Source organism: Lampris incognitus, chromosome 6 (genome assembly GCF_029633865.1).
Source record: "Lampris incognitus isolate fLamInc1 chromosome 6, fLamInc1.hap2, whole genome shotgun sequence".
Taxonomy (NCBI): domain Eukaryota; kingdom Metazoa; phylum Chordata; class Actinopteri; order Lampriformes; family Lampridae; genus Lampris; species Lampris incognitus.
The window spans coordinates 68,301,521-68,325,174 of NC_079216.1; the positions used below are offsets into that span (position 1 = coordinate 68,301,521).

A 23,654-nucleotide genomic window follows, 5' to 3' on the forward strand; every position below is an offset into this window, starting at 1 on the left:
AAGCCGCGCCCCCGTTGTCGGCGCTGTCAGAGAGCGGAACACGATGGAGGGGGATGATGGCTGTGCGGCGCCGTTCCCATGGCGTGTGGTGAGCGGCGCCCACCCACCTGTCAGGCAGCGCTTGCAGCACCGTGGGCATCAGGACGCCAGAGATGGCCTTGTAGAGGATGCAGTCACACACGCCTACGATGTTGACCACGGTGGAAGAGCTGAGGACAGGCAGCATGTGGGGCGGCATGCCCTGCCAGAAGTGCAGCAGGAAGCTTTGGACCTGGACGTACCGTACACACGATGGGATTTAACGTTGTGCAGGGAGGAAGATCGGCCCATTTAGCAACAGACGACACACAGGGAAACGTGTTTGTAAAACAGACGGGGGCTTTAGCGTGTTTCAAACCCAAAGGGATGAAACTGGGAAGGAAAAAAGAATTTGAAGGCTGTAAAGGGCTAAAAAGAAACTTGCCTCATCGAAGTTGGCGCGGATGACCGTGTCCAGTATCCTCTGACAGTGCGTTCTGTACATCATGATAAAGGTCGACACCTGTGGAAAACAACAGAGAATTAAACCCACAAACACAACAGCTTTTTTCTGTTCAGGGCAGTAAAAGGAGAGATGCAAAACAAGAAAATAAATTCTGAACAAAGCATGTGCACCAATAAATACCTGCCCCAGGTCTGGGCCCGAGCCGTGTTATGTAAAACAAGCTTTACACATCAGCAACACACAAGCCCTTTATAATCACGGCCCCCCTTTTAAAGGTGGACAGCTAGTGCCTGTCCTTTGTCCACAGCCAGATCTTATTATCTCCCCAAAAGATTAAGAGTTAGTGAGGAGCCAACACATAAATCCTCAAGGACCTTCTCTAAACCCAAACCCAGTCAAGGTCCCGGGACAGATGAAAGGCTGGAGCCAGAGGGGGCACAGAGATGGTGAGATGACGGGAAGAGGAGGAGGAGGAGGAGGAGGAGGGGAGGGCGGGGGGCTAATGCAGATGGACTTTTAAAAGTCCTGTTTACCCTCTCTTCTGGCAGGCTGGTGGGCAAATTTAGGTCTTTGACATTTGGGAAGTCTGGCAGGAGCGTTCCTAGCTTGGAGCGTGGTGAGTACGCCACCGTCTGCTTCGTGACCTCTTTCTTCCCCGTCTCGTTCACCCACGCCGCCCCCTTTTTGGAGTACATCACATCATAATACTGAGAACTCTCCTTCACTGCAATGCCGTAGTAGTGGTACCTGAGGAGAGGGGGGGGGAGAGGAGGGGGGGGGGGAGAGGAGCATAAATACTGTGTTTGCCAATCAAACACAACACAAACACACTACGGCGTGGGGGGAAGGTGAAAGACATTTCAGACACACCAGACTTTGTGTCAGTGCGGAGGAAGGGACACGCCCCCGCCTCCTTTCTGTGGCGCCGTTAGCTGACAAACACAAACTCGTCGCCATCTAAACGTTTGCTTAGCGCTCTTAGCCAACGTCACCGACGCTTAAGTGAGGACAACACAGCGTGCGGGGTTTCATCAGCGATGGACGCCGATGGCTGCTTTACTTGGAGGAAACGAGCAGAAACTTACTTCGACTGGCCCCTGGTCCCCAGCCTCCTGGTGGTCAGCTGTGGAAACTGCTGTCGGATAATCTGTTCAGTTGAAGAGAGCAGATGGTGGGTAGGCTGGTGAGCACAGATGATTAGTCTCTCTTTAAAGAAAAGCACATCCCAACTATCCTCCCTCGGTTATTTCATGTTACAAGGGACAAAAACACTAATGAACAGAGAACACGAGACGCTAAAACACAAACCACACGTTTGTATCATATGGACCCCCCGTCAGCTCTTGCTCCTCCCACTGGGATTTAAGACACGTTAGAGTTCAAGATGTTCGTTTACTCGTAACCTCGAATCCCTCATAAACACCACACGCAGCTGGCAGGAGAAAGTCCAGCATCTCCACTTCCCCTGACGGTGTGCAAGAACCTCCATCAGGAGAGCAACCTGAAGCTCCAATGACCTCCCAGTCCCACAGAGGGGCAAAACCTCCCAACCCCGATGGAGGGGCAAAACTTCTATAACCTCCAAGCCCCACGGAGGGGCAGAACCTCTCAGCCCCACGGAGGGGCAGAACCTCTATCACCTCTCGGCCACACGGAGGGGCAGAACCTCTATCACCTCTCGGCCCCACGGAGGGGCAGAACTTCTATAACCTCCAAGCCCCACGGAGGGGCAGAACCTCTCAGCCCCACGGAGGGGCAAAACTTCTATGACCTCCAAGCCCCACGGAGGGGCAAAACTTCTATAACCTCCAAGCCCCACGGAGGGGCAGAACCTCCCAGTCCCACGGAGGGGCAAAACTTCTATAACCTCCAAGCCCCACGGAGGGGCAGAACCTCTCAGCCCCACGGAGGGGCAGAACCTCTATGACCTCTCAGCCCCACGGAGGGGCAAAACTTCTATGACCTCTCAGCCCCACGGAGGGGCAAAACTTCTATGACCTCTCAGCCCCACGGAGGGGCAAAACTTCTAAAACCTCCAAGCCCCACGGAGGGGCAAAAACTTCAATAACCTCTCAGCCCCACGGAGGGGCAAAAACTTCAATAACCTCTCAGCCCCACGGAGGGGCAAAACTTCTAAAACCTCCAAGCCCCACGGAGGGGCAAAACTTCTAAAACCTCCAAGCCCCACGGAGGGGCAAAACTTCAATAACCTCTCAGCTCCACGGAGGGGCAAAACTTCTATGACCTCTCAGCCCCATGGAGGGGCAAAACATCTCAGCCCCACGGAGGGGCAAAACCTCAATGACCTCCAAACCCCATGAAGGGGCAAAACTTCAATGACCTCTCAGCTCCACGGAGGGGCAAAACTTCTATGACCTCTCAGCTCCACGGAGGGGCAAAACTTCAATAACCTCTCAGCCCCACAGAGGGGCAAAACTTCTATGACCTCTCAGCCCCATGGAGGGGCAAAAAATTCTATAACCTCTCAGCCCCACGGCGAGGCAAAACTTCTATAACCTCCCAGCCCCACAGAGGGGCAAAACTTCTATGACCTCTCAGCCCCATGGAGGGGCAAAAAATTCTATAACCTCTCAGCCCCACGGAGGGGCAAAACTTCTATGACCTCTCAGCTCCACGGAGGGGCAAAACTTCAATAACCTCTCAGCCCCACGGAGGGGCAAAACTTCAATAACCTCTCAGCCCCACGGAGGAGCAAAATGTCAATAACCTCTCAGCCCCACGGAGGGGCAAAAAATTCTATAACCACCCAGCCCCACGGAGGGGCAAAAAATTCTATAACCTCCCAGCCCCACGGAGGGGCTAAAACTTCTATGACCTCTCAGCCCCATGGAGGAGCAAAAAATTCTATAACCTCCCAGCCCCACGGCGAGGCAAAACTTCAATAACCTCTCAGCCCCACAGAGGGGCAAAACTTCTATGACCTCTCAGCCCCATGGAGGGGCAAAAAATTCTATAACCTCTCAGCCCCACGGCGAGGCAAAACTTCTATAACCTCCCAGCCCCACAGAGGGGCAAAACTTCTATGACCTCTCAGCCCCATGGAGGGGCAAAAAATTCTATAACCTCTCAGCCCCACGGAGGGGCAAAACTTCTATGACCTCTCTGCCCCACGGAGGGGCAAAACTTCTATGACCTCTCAGCCCCATGGAGGGGCAAAAGATTCTATAACCTCTCAGCCCCACAGAGGGGCAAAACTTCTATGACCTCTCAGCCCCACGGAGGGGCAAAACCTCTCAGCCCCACGGAGGGGCAAAAAAATCTATAACCTCTCAGCCCCACGTAGGGGCAAAACTTCAATAACCTCTCTGCCCCACGGAGGGGCAAAACTTCTATGACCTCTCAGCCCCATGGAGGGGCAAAAAATTCTATAACCTCTCAGCCCCACGGAGGGGCAAAACTTCTATGACCTCTCAGCCCCACGAAGGGGCAAAACTTTTATGACCTCTCAGCCCCACGGAGGGGCAAAACTTCTATGACCTCTCAGCCCCACGGAGGGGCAAAACCTCTCAGCCCCACGGAGGAGCAAAAACTTCAATAACCTCTCAACCCTACAGAGGGGCAAAAAGATTGTTTGAACAAGACAAAAACTTTGGCAGCCACCCTTTTACAACGAGTCCAGGGGTATTACTGTCCTCCTTCATGTTCCTTTCCCTCCATATCACAAATATCTCCACAATCTCCTCCCCTACACCCCCCACACCCCCCCACACATCTTGCTTTCTCTCTTTCTTGCTCACTCCTCCTTCCTTTCCTCTCTTTTTTTTTGTCTGAGAGATTGGCTCCTTGGTCCAACTCCCGGTGCAGAAACTTTAGCAAACAGTGTCGCTCTCCATTGTGTGGGATGAAAAAAGAGGCCAAGCTGTGAAGTTTCTGTCAGGCCCCGCTTGATAAATGAGCAGACAGGGAGGCAGCCCAGGCCCTCTCTCATTTTTTTGTCCTGAATCAATGAAGCCTTCCTAAAGGACACCCCACACTGCTCCAGCCAGTGATCTAACATTCCGCAACATCACACCCTTCCAAATTTCCTTTAATTACACATTAATCCAGGCCCCTTCTCTTTTTCAATATCTTCCGACAGGAGCTCTGGAGGGGATGGAGATGGGGACGGGGTGGGCTGAGTTGGGGGTTGGGGCCAGGGTCCCGGGTATTGGAGGGGGGAGGTAGATTGAGGAACTTCTTGGGGTTGTGGGAACAGAGGAGAGCACATCTCCTTTAGCTCTAGATTATCAGTTCAGTTTTTTTGCTGCTGCTGTAGTTATTTATTTTATTTTCCATAAGAAAGTAAGCGCAGAGCTCCGGCTCTCGCTGAACTCGGGCTGATATTCCATTAACTCCGGCACAAACCCACTGCCAAAACGGAGCAACGCACCACATGTTTGATGACTGAGGCTGATTGATTGTTTGCCTCATGAAAAGGGACAACATATATATATATATATATATATATATATATATATATATATATATATGTATAAAATATAAAACTTTGTTAAAAGAAACACTCAATGTTAAGGAGCAAAATAATCCAGTGACAGTGAATCAAGTAAATTCTTTATGAGACAGCCCAAGCCTGTTTCATGCCATAAGCAAACATTAGCTGTCAATAAATAAATAAATAAATAAATATATATATATATAAATATATATATGTGTGTGTGTGTGTGTGTGTGTGTGTGTGTGTGTTCATTTAAAATTTTCCGTGTGGCTCAGTGTCACCACATGGGACAGGAGTCACTGCGTTAAAAATATTGTTTGCCACCTGTTTCTACTGCTGGAATACTCTGTTTCTACTTGCTGGGATACTCTGTTTCTACTGCTGGAATACTGTTTCTACTGCCGGGATACTCTGTTTCTACTGCTGGAATACTCTGTTTTTACTTGCTGGGATACTCTGTTTCTACTGCTGGAATACTGTTTCTACTGCTGGGATACTCTGTTTCTACTGCTGGAATACTGTTTCTACTGCTGGGATACTCTGTTTCTACTGCTGGAATACTCTGTTTCTACTTGCTGGGATACTCTGTTTCTACTGCTGGAATACTGTTTCTACTGCTGGGATACTCTGTTTCTACTGCTGGAATACTCTGTTTTTACTTGCTGGGATACTCTGTTTCTACTTGCTGGGATACTCTGTTTCTACTGCTGGGATACTCTGTTTCTACTGCTGGAATACTGTTTCTACTGCTGGGATACTCTGTTTCTACTTGCTGGGATACTGTTTCTACTGCTGGGATACTCTGCAGCCATTTTGCTCTGACCACTCACTGGTGTTTAACTATAAGTGCTGTGTGTTAATGTAGGTTAAGTAACCCCAGAAACCCCAAAAAATTCATTTCATTTTGTCAGGCGTCACTCTCCTCAGAGGTGCGTCATTGTTCTTGGCTCTTCCCTGCATCTGACCAGATGTGGAAGTGCTACGGCATAACGGAGGAACTCTAATGCTGCAGAGCTAAACCAGGATTGTTAAATAAACATGATGATCTTTTCTCTTTTTTTTCCTTGGGGGGGGTTTGCTGACCCATCAGAAGTTAAAAGCAGCTTTGGGTCAAAACTTTGGGGAGGTGAATTAGGACAAAATGATTTGCAGATATCGTCATAACACACGCCAAATGCAGACTTCCATATGACTGCTATAAAACCAGGAAGGACCACTGGCGGAGACGCTCATTCCTTATATTCCACCATGCTGAAGACGGGAATCGACTCACGCTTGCAGCCATCATGCCGTGCCACACATTTAAAAACGTGGCTCTTTGACTGAATTGTACCTTTCCAAAGCTGGCGGCGTTCACAGGCTGGGAGTCCTGCTTTTCACAGAAGTCCAGGTAGTGCATGTAGAGGGCACTTCGGGGAATGCACACACCTTCAGCGATCTCATAATTTTCTTCCAGCCTGTAAGTTACAATGAGCTTTGTCAGTGTCCGCACTTACCAACACAAGAAACAACACTGGCTTATGAAATACTATGATTACACAACAGATGAAATGTAGTGTGTCGTTACTGAATCCAGGACTTAACTAACAGGATTTATGACTTGATGAAATTCCCGGCAGAATTAATGTTCCCTTATTCCCAAATGCATAGTAACCTGGGTGATGAGGTACTGCTATAACCCAGGGGAATGTGCGAGCAGGACACATGCATGTGAGCTGAAGGATGCAAGTCACTTATTTTGAGAGGCGTGTATTTGGTCTCATGATACAGCACAAATAATGGATCAGGACCTGAAAGGGACATCTGAGTGTGTCTCCTGACACGAGCCTGCTTTTACAAAACATATCTGTCAAGTCATGATGATGTCTGCAGACAGGAAGACGTCTGGACAGATCAGAACAGCATCAATCTGAATGCAGCAACACTCGTTGCTTTCCATTTTATGTTGTACTGTTAAAAATAAAATAAACATATTTCATACTAAGATTATCAATAAAATGTGTAATTAGCAGGCCATGATTCAGAACAATTTATTACAGTTTTAACTGTAAAGTATGGTCTTTTATCCAATTCATCAATGATGTGTATGAACACAGGTCATAAGAGGGCCAACAAGTAAAGATACTTTTCTTATATTTAAAAACACATAAATATGTGTGTGTATAAATCCTATAAGGTCCAAGTGGTTCTGAATATTACTCGAAACGTACAGGGATACTGTATGTTGAGGCAGACAATAAATATATATATATCTATATATCTAGATATCTATATGTGTGTGTGTATATATAGATATAGATAAAAGCGTCGGCTAAATGACTTATGTATTGTAATATATATATATATATATATATAAATCTGTTTTTTGTGACTTGTAAGTCCATTTGTATGTAGAGTCATTGAGAAGTTGTCTTATTTGACTGTCACTTGACTGTTTTATTCTCTAGCATTTCCAATCAAATCAAATTAACATGATTATAACTGGAAAATATTTTTCAATGGTCACATATTGTCATATTCAATATAAAAAGTACATTTTTACCGGTGTAGCCGATAAATATGATGCTAACAATCCAGCTGCAGCAGCTTTCTGATCATTTGTCATGTGGGAATTCATTCTTAATGTGTAACAGAAGAAATAATCAGTAATAAACACTATGTTAATGTGTAGCAGAAGAAATAAACAGTATGTTAATGTGTAGCAGAAGAAATAAACAGTAATAAACAATATGTTAATGAGTAACAGAAGAAATAAACACCATGTACATGTGTAACAGAAGAAATAAACAGTAATAAACACTATGTTAATGTGTAGCAGAAGAAATAAACAGTAATAAACACTATGTTAATGTGTAACAGAAGAAATAAACACTATGTTAATGTGTAACAGAAGAAATAAAAAGTAATAAACACTGTTAATGTGTAAAAGAAGAAATAAACAGTAATGAACACTGTGTTAATGTGTAACAGAAGAAATAAACAGAAATAAACACTATGTTAATGTGTAACAGAAGAAATAAACAGTAATAAACACTATGTTAATGTGTAACAGAAGAAATAAACAGTAATGAACACTATGTTAATGTGTAACAGAAGAAATAAACAGTAATAAACACTATGTTAATGTGTAACAGAAGAAACAAACAGTAATAAACACTATGTTAATGTGTAACAGAAGGAATAAACACTCTGTTAATATGCAGCAGAAGAAATAAACAGTGAAACACCATGTTAATGTGTAACAGAAGAAATAAACACTCTGTTAATGTGCAGCAGAAGAAATAAACAGTAATAAACACTATGTTAATGAGTAACAGAAGAAATAAACACTATGTTAATGTGTAGCAGAAGAAATAAACAGTAATAAACACTATGTTAATGTGTAATAGAAGAAATAAACAGTATGTTAATGTGTAGAAGAAGAAATAAACAGTGAAACACCATGTTAATGTGTAACAGAAGAAATAAACAGTAATAAACACCATGTTAATGTGTAACAGAAGAAATAAACAATAACAAACACTATGTTAATGTGTAGCAGAAGAAATAAACAGTAACAAACACTATGTTAATGTGTAGCAGAAGAAATAAACAGTAACAAACACTATGTTAATGTGTAGCAGAAGAAAAACAATAACAAACACTATGTTAATGTGTAGCAGAAGAAATAAACAGTAACAAACACTATGTTAATGTGTAGCAGAAGAAATAAACAATAACAAACACTCTGTTAATGTGTAACAGAAGAAATAAACAGTATGTTAATGTGTAACAGAAGAAATAAAAAATAATAAACAGTGTTAATGTGTAACAGAAGAAATAAACAGTATGTTAATGTGTAACGGAAGAAATAAAAAATAACAAACAGTGTTAATGTGTAACAGAAGAAATAAACAGAAATTAACACTATGTTAATGTGTAACAGAAGAAATAAACACTATGTTAATGTGTAACAGAAGAAATAAACAGAAATAAACACTATGTTAATGTGCAGCAGAAGAAATAAAAAGTAATAAACACTATGTTAATGAGTAACAGAAGAAATAAACAGTATGTTAATGTGTAGCAGAAGAAATAAACAGTGAAACACCATGTAAATGTGTAACAGAAGAAATAAACAGTAATAAACACTATGTTAATGTGTAACAGAAGAAATAAACAGTATGTCAATGTGTAACAGAAGAAATAAACAGTATGTCAATGTGTAACAGACGAAATAAACAGTAATAAACACTATGTTAATGTGTAACAGAAGAAATAAACAGTAATAAACAATATGTTAATGTGTAACAGAAGAAATAAACAGTATGTCAATGTGTAACAGACGAAATAAACAGTAATAAACACTATGTTAATGTGTAACAGAACAAATAAACACTATGTTAATGTGTAACAGAAGAAATAAACAGTAATAAACACTATGTTAATGTGTAACAGAAGAAATAAACACTATGTCAATGTGTAACAGAAGAAATAAACAGTATGTCAATGTGTAACAGAAGAAATAAACAGTATGTCAATGTGTAACAGAAGAAATAAACAGTAATAAACACTATGTTAATGTGTAACAGAACAAATAAACACTATGTTAATGTGTAACAGAAGAAATAAACACTATGTTAACGTGCAGCAGAAGAAATAAACAGTAATAAACACTATGTTAATGTGTAGCAGAAGAAACAAACAGTAACAAACACTATGTTAATGTGTAACAGAAGAAATAAACAGTAACAAACACTGTTAATGTGTAACAGAAGAAATAAACAGTAATAAACACTGTTAATGTGTAGCAGAAGAAATAAACAGTAATAAACACTATGTTAATGTGTAGCGGAATAAACAGTAATAAACACTATGTTAATGTGTAACAGAAGAAATAAACACTATGTCAATGTGTAACAGAAGAAATAGACAGCAATAAACACTATGCTAATGTGTAGAAGAAGAAATAAACAGTAATAAACACTATGTTAATGTTTAGCAGAAGAAATAAACAGTAATAAACACTGTTAATTTGTAACAGAAGAAATAAACACTATGTTCATGTGTAACAGAAGAAATAAACAGTAACAAACACTATGTTAATGTGTAGCAGAAGATATAAACAGTAATAAACACTATCTTAATGTGTAGCAGAATAAACAGTAATAAACACTATGTTAATGTGTAACAGAAGAAATAAACAGTAATAAACACTATGTTAAAGTGTAGCAGAAGAAATAAACACTGTTAATGTGTAGCAGAAGAAATAAACAGTAATAAAGACTGTTAATGTGTAACAGAAGAAATAAACAGCATGTTAATGTGTAGCAGAAGAAAAAAACAGTAATAAACACTATGTTAATGTGTAACAGAAGAAATAAACACTATGTTAATGTCTAACAAAAGAAATAAACAGTAATAAACACTATGTTAACATGCAGCAGAAGAAATAAACACTATGTTAATGTGTAACAGAAAAAATAAACAGTAATAAACACTATGTTAATGTGTAGCAGAAGAAATAAACAGTAATAAACACTATGTTAATGTGTAGCAGAAGAAATAAACAGCAATAAACACTATGTTAATGTGTAACAGAAGAAATAAACACTATGTTAATGTCTAACAAAAGAAATAAACAGTAATAAACACTATGTTAACATGCAGCAGAAGAAATAAACACTATGTTAATGTGTAACAGAAAAAATAAACAGTAATAAACACTATGTTAATGTGTAGCAGAAGAAATAAACAGTAATAAACACTATGTTAATGTGTAACAGAAGAAATAAACACTATGTCAATGTGTAACAGAAGAAATCGTAATAAACTCTATGTTAATGTGTAGTAGGAGAAATAAACAGTAATAAACACTATGTTAATTTGTAACAGAAGAAATAAACAGTAATAAACACTATGTTAATGTGTAACAGAAGAAATAAACAGTATGTCAATGTGTAACAGAAGAAATAAATAGTATGTTAATGTGTAGCAGGATAAATAAACAGTAATAAACACTATGTTAATGTGTAACAGAAGAAATAAACAGTATGTCAATGTGTAACAGAAGAAATAAACAGTAATAAACACTATGTTAATGTGTAACAGAACAAATAAACACTATGTTAATGTGTAACAGAAGAAATAAACAGTAATAAACACTATGTTAATGTGTAGCAGGATAAATAAACAGTAATAAACACTATGTTAATGTGTAACAGAAGAAATAAACAGTATGTCAATGTGTAACAGAAGAAATAAACAGTAATAAACACTATGTTAATGTGTAACAGAAGAAATAAACACTATGTTAATGTGTAACAGAAGAAATAAACACTATGTTAATGTGTAACAGAAGAAATAAACAGTAATAAACACTATGTTAATGTGTAACAGATGAAATAAACAGTATGTCAATGTGTAACAGAAGAAATACAGTATGTCAATGTGTAACAGACGAAATAAACAGTAATAAACAGTTAATGTGTAACAGAAGAAATAAACAGTAATAAACACTATGTTAATGTGTAACAGACGAAATAAACAGAAATAAACAGTAATAAACACTGTTAATGTGTAGCAGGATAAATAAACAGTAATAAACACTATGTTAATGTGTAACAGAAGAAATAAACAGTATGTCAATGTGTAACAGAAGAAATAAACAGTAATAAACACTATGTTAATGTGTAACAGAACAAATAAACACTATGTTAATGTGTAACAGAAGAAATAAACAGTAATAAACACTATGTTAATGTGTAGCAGGATAAATAAACACTATGTTAATGTGTAACAGAACAAATAAACACTATGTTAATGTGTAACAGAAGAAATAAACAGTAATAAACACTATGTTAATGTGTAACAGAAGAAATAAACAGTATGTCAATGTGTAACAGAAGAAATAAACAGTATGTCAATGTGTAACAGACGAAATAAACAGTAATAAACACTATGTTAATGTGTAACAGAACAAATAAACACTATGTTAATGTGTAACAGACGAAATAAACAGTAATAAGCACTATGTTAAAGTGTAACAGAAGAAATAAACAGTAATAAACACTATGTTAATATGCCACAGGAGAAATAAAAAGTATGTTTAAATGCCAGAAAAAGGTGCCAAAACTCAAAAAAAGAAAATGCATTTTTATTTACCAATAATCACACAAACACATAAAATAATGTGCAAAAGTATTTTATCCTTTAGAATAACTTGACTATAATGCGTGACACAAAAGTTGAAACTAATTTTTTTAATTTTTAATCTGTGTGTTTTGGTTTTTTTTTTGTACGTTAGGTTTTGATATAGAAAATAAATCTTTGTGACTGACAAACTGTCGTACAGCAAGACGCCTCCCGAGCACAGACCGCAACCGTCGCCTCTTCACACTCACTCTCACAAAGCACCGAAAATGCAAAAACATGCAGACTCACCACTCGAGAGTCGCTGGTGTTGAATGTGGCTTGGAAGCTCTGTTGTTTTCTTTCTCTTCATCTGTGGCAGGCGGAGAGAAAAACGTGCACATTGGTCATAATCTGTGTTATAATTGACAAGGGAGAAACATAATCTGTGTTATAACTGACAAGGGAGAAACAATCTGTTATGACTGACAAGGGAGAAACAATCTGTTTTATAACTGACAAGGGAGAAACATAATCTGTTTTATAATTGACAAGGGAGAAACATCTGTGTTATAACTGACAAGGGAGAAACATATCTGTTTTATAACTGACAAGGGAGAAACATAATGTTTTATAATTGACAAGGGGGAAACAATCTGTTTTATAACTGACAAGGGGGAAACAATGTTTTATAACTGACAAGGGGGAAACATAATCTGTTTTATAACTGACAAGGGAGAAACATAATCTGTTTTATAACTGACAAGGGAGAAACATAATCTGTTTTATAACTGACAAAGGAGAAACATAATCTGTTATAACTGACAAGGGAGAAACACAATCTGTTATAACTGACAAGGGAGAAACATAATCTGTTTTATAACTGACAAGGGAGAAACATAATCTGTTATAACTGACAAGGGAGAAACATAATCTGTTATAACTGACAAGGGAGAAACATAATCTGTGTTATAACTGACAAGGGAGAAACATAATCTGTTTTATAACTGACAAGGGAGAAACATAACCTGTTATAACTGACAAGGGAGAAACATAATCTGTTTTATAACTGACAAGGGAGAAACATAATGTTTTATAACTGACAAGGGAGAAACAATCTGTTTTATAACTGACAATGGAGAAACATAATCTGTTTTATAACTGACAAGGGAGAAACATAATCTGTTTTATAACTGACAAGGGAGAAACATATCTGTTTTATAACTGACAAAGGAGAAACATAATCTGTTATAACTGACAAGGGAGAAACATAATCTGTTTTATAACCGAGAAGGGAGAAACATAATCTGTTTTATAACTGACAAAGGAGAAACATAATCTGTTATAACTGACAAGGGAGAAACATAATCTGTTATAACTGACAAGGGAGAAACATAATCTGTTTTATAACTGACAAGGGAGAAACATAACCTCTTATAACTGACAAGGGAGAAACATAATCTGTTATAACTGACAAGGGAGAAACATAATCTGTTTTATAACTGACAAGGGAGAAACATAACCTGTTATAACTGACAAGGGAGAAACATAATCTGTTTTATAACTGACAAGGGAGAAACATAATGTTTTATAACTGACAAGGGAGAAACAATCTGTTTTATAACTGACAATGGAGAAACATAATCTGTTTTATAACTGACAAGGGAGAAACATAATCTGTTTTATAACTGACAAGGGAGAAACATAATCTGTTTTATAACCGAGAAGGGAGAAACATATCTGTTTTATAACTGACAAGGGAGAAACATAATGACAAGGGAGAAACATATCTGTTTTATAACTGACGAGGGAGAAACAATCTGTTTTATAACTGACAAGGGAGAAACATAATCTGTTATAATTGACAAGGGAGAAACAATTTGTTATGACTGACAAGGGAGAAACATAATCTGTTATAACTGACAAGGGAGAAACAATCTGTTATGACTGACAAGGGAGAAACAATCTGTTTTATAACTGACAAGGGAGAAACATAATCTGTGTTATAACTGACAAGGGAGAAACATAATCTGTTTTATAACTGACAAGGGAGAAACATAATCTGTTTTATAACTGACAAAGGAGAAACATAATCTGTTATAACTGACAAGGGAGAAACATAAGATGTTTTATAACTGACAAGGGAGAAACATAATCTGTTATAACTGACAAGGGAGAAACATAAGATGTTTTATAACTGACAAGGGAGAAACATAATCTGTTATAACTGACAAGGGAGAAACATAAGATGTTTTATAACTGACAAAGGAGAAACATAATCTGTTATAACTGACAAGGGAGAAACATAAGATGTTTTATAACTGACAAGGGAGAAACATAATCTGTTTTATAACTGACAAGGGAGAAACATAATCTGTGTTATAACTGACAAGGGAGAAACATAATCTGTGTTATAACTGACAAGGGAGAAACAATCTGTTTTATAACTGACAAGGGAGAAACATAATCTGTTATAACTGACAAGGGAGAAACATAAGATGTTTTATAACTGACAAGGGGGAAACATAATCTTTTATAACTGACAAGGGAGAAAAATAATCTGTTTTATAATTGACAAGGGAGAAACATAATCTGTTTTATAACTGACAAGGGAGAAACATAATCTGTTATAACTGACAAGGGAGAAACATATCTGTTTCATAACTGACAAGGGAGAAACAATCTGTTTTATAACTGACAAGGGAGAAACATAATCTGTTATAACTGACAAGGGACAAACATAATCTGTTATAACTGACAAGGGAGAAACATAATCTGTTATAACTGACAAGGGAGAAACATAATCTGTTATAACTGACAAGGGAGAAACATAATCTGTTATAACTGACAAGGGAGAAACATAATCTGTTATAACTGACAAGGGAGAAACATAATCTGTTATAACTGACAAGGGAGAAACATAATCTGTTTTATAACTGACAAGGGAGAAACATAATCTGTTTTATAACTGACAAGGGAGAAACATAATCTGTTTTATAATTGACAAGGGAGAAACATAATCTGTTTTATAACTGACCAGGGAGAAACATAACCTGTTATAACTGACAAGGGAGAGACATAATCTGTTATAATTGAAAAGGGAGAAACATAATCTGTTATAACTGACAAGGGAGAAACATAATCTGTTATAACTGACAAGGGAGAAACAAATCTGTTATAACTGACAAGGGAGAAACATAATCTGTTATAACTGACAAGGGAGAAACAAATCTGTTATAACTGACAAGGGAGAAACATAATCTGTTTTATAACTGACAAGGGAGAAACAATCTGTTTTATAACTGACAAGGGAGAAACATAATCTGTTATAACTGACAAGGGAGAAACATAATCTGTTATAACTGACAAGGGAGAAACATAATCTGTTATAACTGACAAGGGAGAAACAAATCTGTTATAACTGACAAGGGAGAAACATAATCTGTTATAACTGACATGGGAGAAACATAATCTGTTATAATTGACAAGGGAGAAACAAATCTGTTATAAGTGACAAGGGAGAAACATAATCTGTGTTATGACTGACAAGGGAGAAACATAATCTGTGTTATAACTGACAAGGGAGAAACAAATCTGTTATAACTGACAAGGGAGAAACATAATCTGTTATAACTGACATGGGAGAAACATAATCTGTTATAATTGACAAGGGAGAAACAAATCTGTTATAAGTGACAAGGGAGAAACATAATCTGTGTTATGACTGACAAGGGAGAAACATAATCTGTGTTATGACTGACAAGGGAGAAACATAATCTGTTATAACTGACAAGGGAGAAACATAATCTGTTTTATAACTGACAAGGGAGAAACATAATCTGTGTTATGACTGACAAGGGAGAAACATCTGTGTTATGACTGACAAGGGAGAAACATCTGTGTTATGACTGACAAGGGAGAAAAAATTTGTTATGACTGACAAGGGAGAAACATAATCTGTGTTATGACTGACAAGGGAGAAACACGTTTTTTGGAAAAAAATTGTGTTTTTTTTTTTATTGGTGTTTGGCTCAGCCATGTATGGTCTGTCCAGTGACGTACACCCAGACTACATGAAGTGTCCACAGCGTAGGACTTACACCCAGACTACATGAAGTGTCCACAGTGTAGGACTTACACCCAGACTACATGAAGTGTCCACAGTGTAGGACTTACACCCAGACTACATGAAGTGTCCACAGTGTAGGACTTACACCCAGACTACATGAAGTGTCCACAGCGTAGGACTTACACCCAGACTACATGAAGTGTCCACAGTGTAGGACTTACACCCAGACTACATGAAGTGTCCACAGTGTAGGACTTACACCCAGACTACATGAAGTGTCCACAGTGTAGGACTTACACCCAGACTACATGACGTGTCCACAGCGTAGGACTTACACCCAGACTACATGAAGTGTCCACAGTGTAGGACTTACACCCAGACTACATGAAGTGTCCACAGTGTAGGACTTACACCCAGACTACATGAAGTGTCCACAGCGTAGGACTTACACCCAGACTACATGAAGTGTCCACAGTGTAGGACTTACACCCAGACTACATGAAGTGTCCACAGTGTAGGACTTACACCCAGACTACATGACGTGTCCACAGTGTAGGACTTACACCCAGGCTACATGAAGTGTCCACAGTGTAGGACTTACACCCAGACTAAATTACGTGTCAACAGTGTAGGACTTACACCCAGACTAAATTACGTGTCAACAGTGTAGGACTTACACCCAGACTACATGACGTGTCCACAGTGTAGGACTTACACCCAGACTACATGACGTGTCAACAGTGTAGGACTTACACCCAGACTACATGAAGTGTCCACAGTGTAGGACTTACACCCAGACTAAATTACGTGTCAACAGTGTAGGACTTACAACCAGACTACATGACGTGTCCACATGGTAGGACTTACACCCAGGCTACATGAAGTGTCCACAGTGTAGGACTTACACCCAGACTACATGAAGTGTCCACAGTGTAGGACTTACACCCAGACTAAATTACGTGTCAACAGTGTAGGACTTACAACCAGACTACATGACGTGTCCACATGGTAGGACTTACACCCAGACTACATGAAGTGTCCACAGTGTAGGACCTACACCCAGACTACATGACGTGTCCTCATGGTAGGACTTACACCCAGACTACATGAAGTGTACACAGTGTAGGACTTACACCCAGACTACATGACGTGTCCACAGTGTAGGACTTACACCCAGACTACATGAAGTGTCCACAGTGTAGGACTTACACCCAGACTACATGACGTGTCCACAGTGTGGGACTTACACCCAGACTACATGACGTGTCCACAGTGTAGGACTTACACCCAGACTACATGAAGTGTCCTCATGGTAGGACTTACACCCAGACTACATGAAGTGTCCACAGTGTAGGACTTACACCCAGACTACATGAAGTGTCCACAGTGTAGGACTTACACCCAGACTACATGACGTGTCCACAGTGTAGGACTTACACCCAGACAACATGACGTGTCCACAGTGTAGGACTTACACCCAGACTACATGACGTGTCCACATGGTAGGACTTACACCCAGACTACATGAAGTGTCCACAGTGTAGGACCTACACCCAGACTACATGACGTGTCCTCATGGTAGGACTTACACCCAGACTACATGAAGTGTACACAGTGTAGGACTTACACCCAGACTACATGACGTGTCCACAGTGTAGGACTTACACCCAGACTACATGAAGTGTCCACAGTGTAGGACTTACACCCAGACTACATGACGTGTCCACAGTGTAGGACTTACACCCAGACTACATGACGTGTCCACAGTGTAGGACTTACACCCAGACTACATGAAGTGTCCTCATGGTAGGACTTACACCCAGACTACATGAAGTGTCCACAGTGTAGGACTTACACCCAGACTACATGAAGTGTCCACAGTGTAGGACTTACACCCAGACTACATGACGTGTCCACAGTGTAGGACTTACACCCAGACAACATGACGTGTCCACAGTGTAGGACTTACACCCAGACTACATGACGTGTCCACAGTGTAGGACGTACACCCAGGCTACATGAAGTGTCCACAGTGTAGGACTTACACCCAGGCTACATGAAGTGTCAACAGTGTAGGACTTACACCCAGGCTACATGACGTGTCAACAGTGTAGGACTTACACCCAGGCTACATGACGTGTCCACAGTGTAGGACTTACACCCAGACTACATGAAGTGTCCACAGTATAGGACTTACACCCAGACTACATGACGTGTCCACAGTGTAGGACTTACACCCAGACTACATGAAGTGTCCACAGTGTAGGACTTACACCCAGACTACATGACGTGTCCACAGTGTAGGACTTATACCGAGACTACATGAAGTGTCAACAGTGTAGGACTTACACCCAGACTACATCAAGTGTCCACAGTGTAGGACTTACACCCAGACTACATGACGTGTCCACAGTGCAGGACTTACACCCAGGCTACATGACGTGTCCACAGTGTAGGACTTACACCCAGACTACATGACGTGTCCACAATGTAGGACTTACACCCAGACTACATGACGTGTCCACAGTGTAGGACTTACACCCAGACTACATGAAGTGTCCACAGTATAGGACTTACACCCAGACTACATGACGTGTCCACAGTGTAGGACTTACACCCAGACTACATGAAGTGTCCACAGTGTAGGACTTACACCCAGACTACATGACGTGTCCACAGTGTAGGACTTATACCGAGACTACATGAAGTGTCAACAGTGTAGGACTTACACCCAGACTACATCAAGTGTCCACAGTGTAGGACTTACACCCAGACTACATGACGTGTCCACAGTGCAGGACTTACACCCAGGCTACATGACGTGTCCACAGTGTAGGACTTACACCCAGACTACATCAAGTGTCCACAGTGTAGGACTTACACCCAGACTACATGACATGTCCACAGTGTAGGACTTACACCGAGGCTACATGACGTGTCCACAGTGTAGGACTTACACCCAGACTACATGACGTGTCCACAATGTAGGACTTACACCCAGACTACATGACGTGTCCACAGTGTAGGACTTACACCCAGACTACATGAAGTGTCCACAGTGTAGGACTTACACCCAGACTACATGACGTGCCCACAGTGTAGGACTTATACCCAGACTACATGAAGTGTCCACAGTGTAGGACTTACACCCAGGCTACATCAAGTGTCCACAGTGTAGGAATTACACCCAGACTACATGAAGTGTCCACAGTATAGGACTTACACCCAGGCTACATGACGTGTCCACAGTGTAGGACTTACACCCAGACTACATGACGTGTCCACAGTGTAGGACTTGCACCCAGACTACATGAAGTGTCCACAGTGTAGGACTTACACCCAGACTACATGACGTGTCCACAGTGTAGGACTTATACCCAGACTACATGAAGTGTCCACAGTGTAGGACTTAAACCCAGGCTACATGAAGTGTCCACAGTGTAGGACTTACACCCAGACTACATGAAGTGTCCACAGTATAGGACTTACACCCAGGCTACATGACGTGTCCACAGTGTAGGACTTACACCCAGACTACATGAAGTGTCCACAGTGTAGGACTTACACCCAGACTACATGACGTGTCCACAGTGTAGGACTTATACCCAGACTACATGAAGTGTCCACAGTGTAGGACTTACACCCAGGCTACATGAAGTGTCCACAGTGTAGGACTTACACCCAGACTACATGAAGTGTCCACAGTATAGGACTTACACCCAGACTACATGACGTGTCCACAGTGTAGGACTTACACCCAGACTACATGATGTGTCCACAGTGTAGGACTTACACCCAGACTACATGACGTGTCCACAGTGTAGGACTTACACCCAGGCTACATGAAGTGTCCACAGTGTAGGACTTACACCCAGGCTACATGAGGTGTCCACAGTATAGGACTTACACCCAGACTACATGACGTGTCCACAGTGTAGGACTTACACCCAGACTACATGACGTGTCCACAGTGTAGGACTTACACCCAGGCTACATGAAGTGTCCACAGTGTAGGACTTACACCCAGACTACATGAAATGGCCACAGTGTAGGACTTACACCCAGACTACATGACGTGTCCACAGTGTAGGACTTACACCCAGGCTACATGACGTGTCCACAGTGTAGGACTTACACCCAGGCTACATGACGTGTCCACAGTGTAGGACTTACACCCAGACTACATGACGTGTCCACAGTGTAGGACTTACACCCAGACTACATGACGTGTCCACAGTGTAGGACTTACACCCAGGCTACATGACGTGTCCACAGTGTAGGACTTACACCCAGGCTACATGACGTGTCCACAGTGTAGGACTTACACCCAGACTACATGACGTGTCCACAGTGTAGGACTTACACCCAGACTACATGAAGTGTCCACAGTGTAGGACTTACACCCAGACTACATGACGTGTCAACAGTGTAGGACTTACACCCAGACTACATGACGTGTCAACAGTGTAGGACTTACACCCAGACTACATGAAGTGTCCACAGTGTAGGACTTACACCCAGGCTACATGAAGTGTCCACAGTGTAGGACTTACACCCAGGCTACATGAGGTGTCCACAGTATAGGACTTACACCCAGACTACATGACGTGTCCACAGTGTAGGACTTACACCCAGACTACATGACGTGTCCACAGTGTAGGACTTACACCCAGGCTACATGAAGTGTCCACAGTGTAGGACTTACACCCAGACTACATGAAATGGCCACAGTGTAGGACTTACACCCAGACTACATGACGTGTCCACAGTGTAGGACTTACACCCAGGCTACATGACGTGTCCACAGTGTAGGACTTACACCCAGGCTACATGACGTGTCCACAGTGTAGGACTTACACCCAGACTACATGACGTGTCCACAGTGTAGGACTTACACCCAGACTACATGACGTGTCCACAGTGTAGGACTTACACCCAGGCTACATGACGTGTCCACAGTGTAGGACTTACACCCAGGCTACATGACGTGTCCACAGTGTAGGACTTACACCCAGACTACATGACGTGTCCACAGTGTAGGACTTACACCCAGACTACATGAAGTGTCCACAGTGTAGGACTTACACCCAGACTACATGACGTGTCAACAGTGTAGGACTTACACCCAGACAACATGAAGTGTCCACAGTGTAGGACTTACACCCAGACTACATGAAGTGTCCACAGTGTAGGACTTACACCCAGACTACATGACGTGTCAACAGTGTAGGACTTACACCCAGACTACATGAAGTGTCCACAGTGTAGGACTTACACCCAGACTACATGACGTGTCCACAGTGTAGGACTTACACTCAGACTACATGACGTGTCCACAGTGTAGGACTTACACCCAGACTACATGACGTGTCCACAGTGTAGGACTTATACCCAGACTACATGAAGTGTCCACAGTGTAGGACTTACACCCAGACTACATGAAGTGTCCACAGTGTAGGACTTACACCCAGACTACATGACGTGTCCACAGTATAGGACTTACACTCAGACTACATGACGTGTCCACAGTGTAGGACTTACACCCAGACTACATGACGTGTCCACAGTGTAGGACTTACACCCAGGCTACATGACGTGTCAACAGTGTAGGACTTACACCCAGACTACATGAAGTGTCCACAGTGTAGGACTTACACCCAGGGTACATGAAGTGTCCACAGTGTAGGACTTACACCCAGACTACATGACGTGTCCACAGTCTAGGACTTACACCCAGACTACATGACGTGTCCACAGTCTAGGACTTACACTCAGACTACATGAAGTGTCCACAGTGTAGGACTTACACTCAGACTACATGACGTGTCCACAGTCTAGGACTTACACCCAGACTACATGAAGTGTCCACAGTGTAGGACTTACACTCAGACTACATGAAGTGTCCACAGTGTAGGACTTACACCCAGACTACATGAAGTGTCCACAGTGTAGGACTTACACCCAGACTACATGAAGTGTCCACAGTGTAGGACTTACACTCAGACTACATGAAGTGTCCACAGTATAGGACTTACACCCAGACTACATGACGTGTCCACAGTGTAGGACTTACACCCAGACTACATGACGTGTCCACAGTGTAGGACTTACACCCAGGCTACATGACGTGTCCACAGTGTAGGACTTACACCCAGGCTACATGACGTGTCCACAGTGTAGGACTTACACCCAGACTACATGAAGTGTCCACAGTGTAGTACTTACACCCAGACTACATGACGTGTCAACAGTGTAGGACTTACACCCAGACTACATGAAGTGTCCACAGTGTAGGACTTACACCCAGACTACATGAAGTGTCCACAGTGTAGGACTTACACCCAGGCTACATGAAGTGTCCACAGTGTAGGACTTACACCCAGGCTACATGAAGTGTCCACAGTATAGGACTTACACCCAGACTACATGACGTGTCCACAGTGTAGGACTTACACCCAGACTACATGACGTGTCCACAGTGTAGGACTTACACCCAGGCTACATGAAGTGTCCACAGTGTAGGACTTACACCCAGACTACATGAAATGGCCACAGCGTAGGACTTACACCCAGACTACATGACGTGTCCACAGTGTAGGACTTACACCCAGGCTACATGACGTGTCCACAGTGTAGGACTTACACCCAGGCTACATGACGTGTCCACAGTGTAGGACTTACACCCAGACTACATGACGTGTCCACAGTGTAGGACTTACACCCAGACTACATGACGTGTCCACAGTGTAGGACTTACACCCAGACTACATGACGTGTCCACAGTGTAGGACTTACACCCAGACTACATGACGTGTCCACAGTGTAGGACTTACACCCAGACTACATGACGTGTCCACAGTGTAGGACTTACACCCAGACTACATGATGTGTCCACAGTGTAGGACTTACACCCAGACTACATGAAGTGTCCACAGTGTAGGACCTACACCCAGACTACATGAAGTGTCCACAGTGTAGGACTTACACCCAGACTACATGAAGTGTCCACAGTGTAGGACTTACACCCAGACCACATGGACATGTTTTGAGGATATTCATTCAGGCTAAAACAAAACAAAACAGAAGTTCTGCTGAGCAACATTAACAATAATGTGTGGCGGTCCACACAGAGGGCGTGTCCCAGGCGAATCCTCATGGCCCCTGCTTACGTTCCTCGGTGGACATGTTCCCCAGGGAGGTGTGACTGGAGTACCGCTTGCTCTCGCTCTCGTTGAGGCACCGCTCAATCCAGCTCTCTACGAAAGACATGACAGGCCACAGGTCACGCAGAGCAGGACACTCGCGAGTAAACATGCGACAGCGCTCCCTCACCGCGCCCTGGGCCGCAGCCACGGCCGTTCCACATGTCAGCCGCTTACTCGGCCCAGCGTGTTCGTGTGGCGGCGGTTTCATGTGAGGCTGTGATGATAATTTGCATCGCAAGCGCAACAGGTGCGAGTCTTATAAGGCAGTGTAGATGTGTCGTTTGTGTTGTGTGTTACAGCAGTTTACTGGGCCTATTCAGTGTCCAATGT

The 23,654-nt window shown here is 41.7% G+C and overlaps 1 protein-coding gene across 1 annotated transcript in view; it reads right to left on the bottom strand.

Moving 5' to 3' along the window:
* rfx4 (regulatory factor X, 4) overlaps nt 1-23,532 on the bottom strand; it is a 39,498-nt gene extending 15,966 nt beyond the window's left edge. Inside the window, exons 1-7 of the mRNA XM_056282517.1 lie at nt 23,289-23,532; nt 12,363-12,423; nt 6,274-6,397; nt 1,570-1,631; nt 1,018-1,231; nt 464-541; nt 108-271 (exon numbers count right to left, since the gene is read on the bottom strand). Of these exons, the coding sequence (XP_056138492.1) occupies nt 108-271; nt 464-541; nt 1,018-1,231; nt 1,570-1,631; nt 6,274-6,397; nt 12,363-12,423; nt 23,289-23,532 (947 nt within the window). The remainder of the gene's footprint in view (nt 1-107; nt 272-463; nt 542-1,017; nt 1,232-1,569; nt 1,632-6,273; nt 6,398-12,362; nt 12,424-23,288) is intronic.
* Nucleotides 23,533-23,654: the final 122 nt, after the last annotated feature.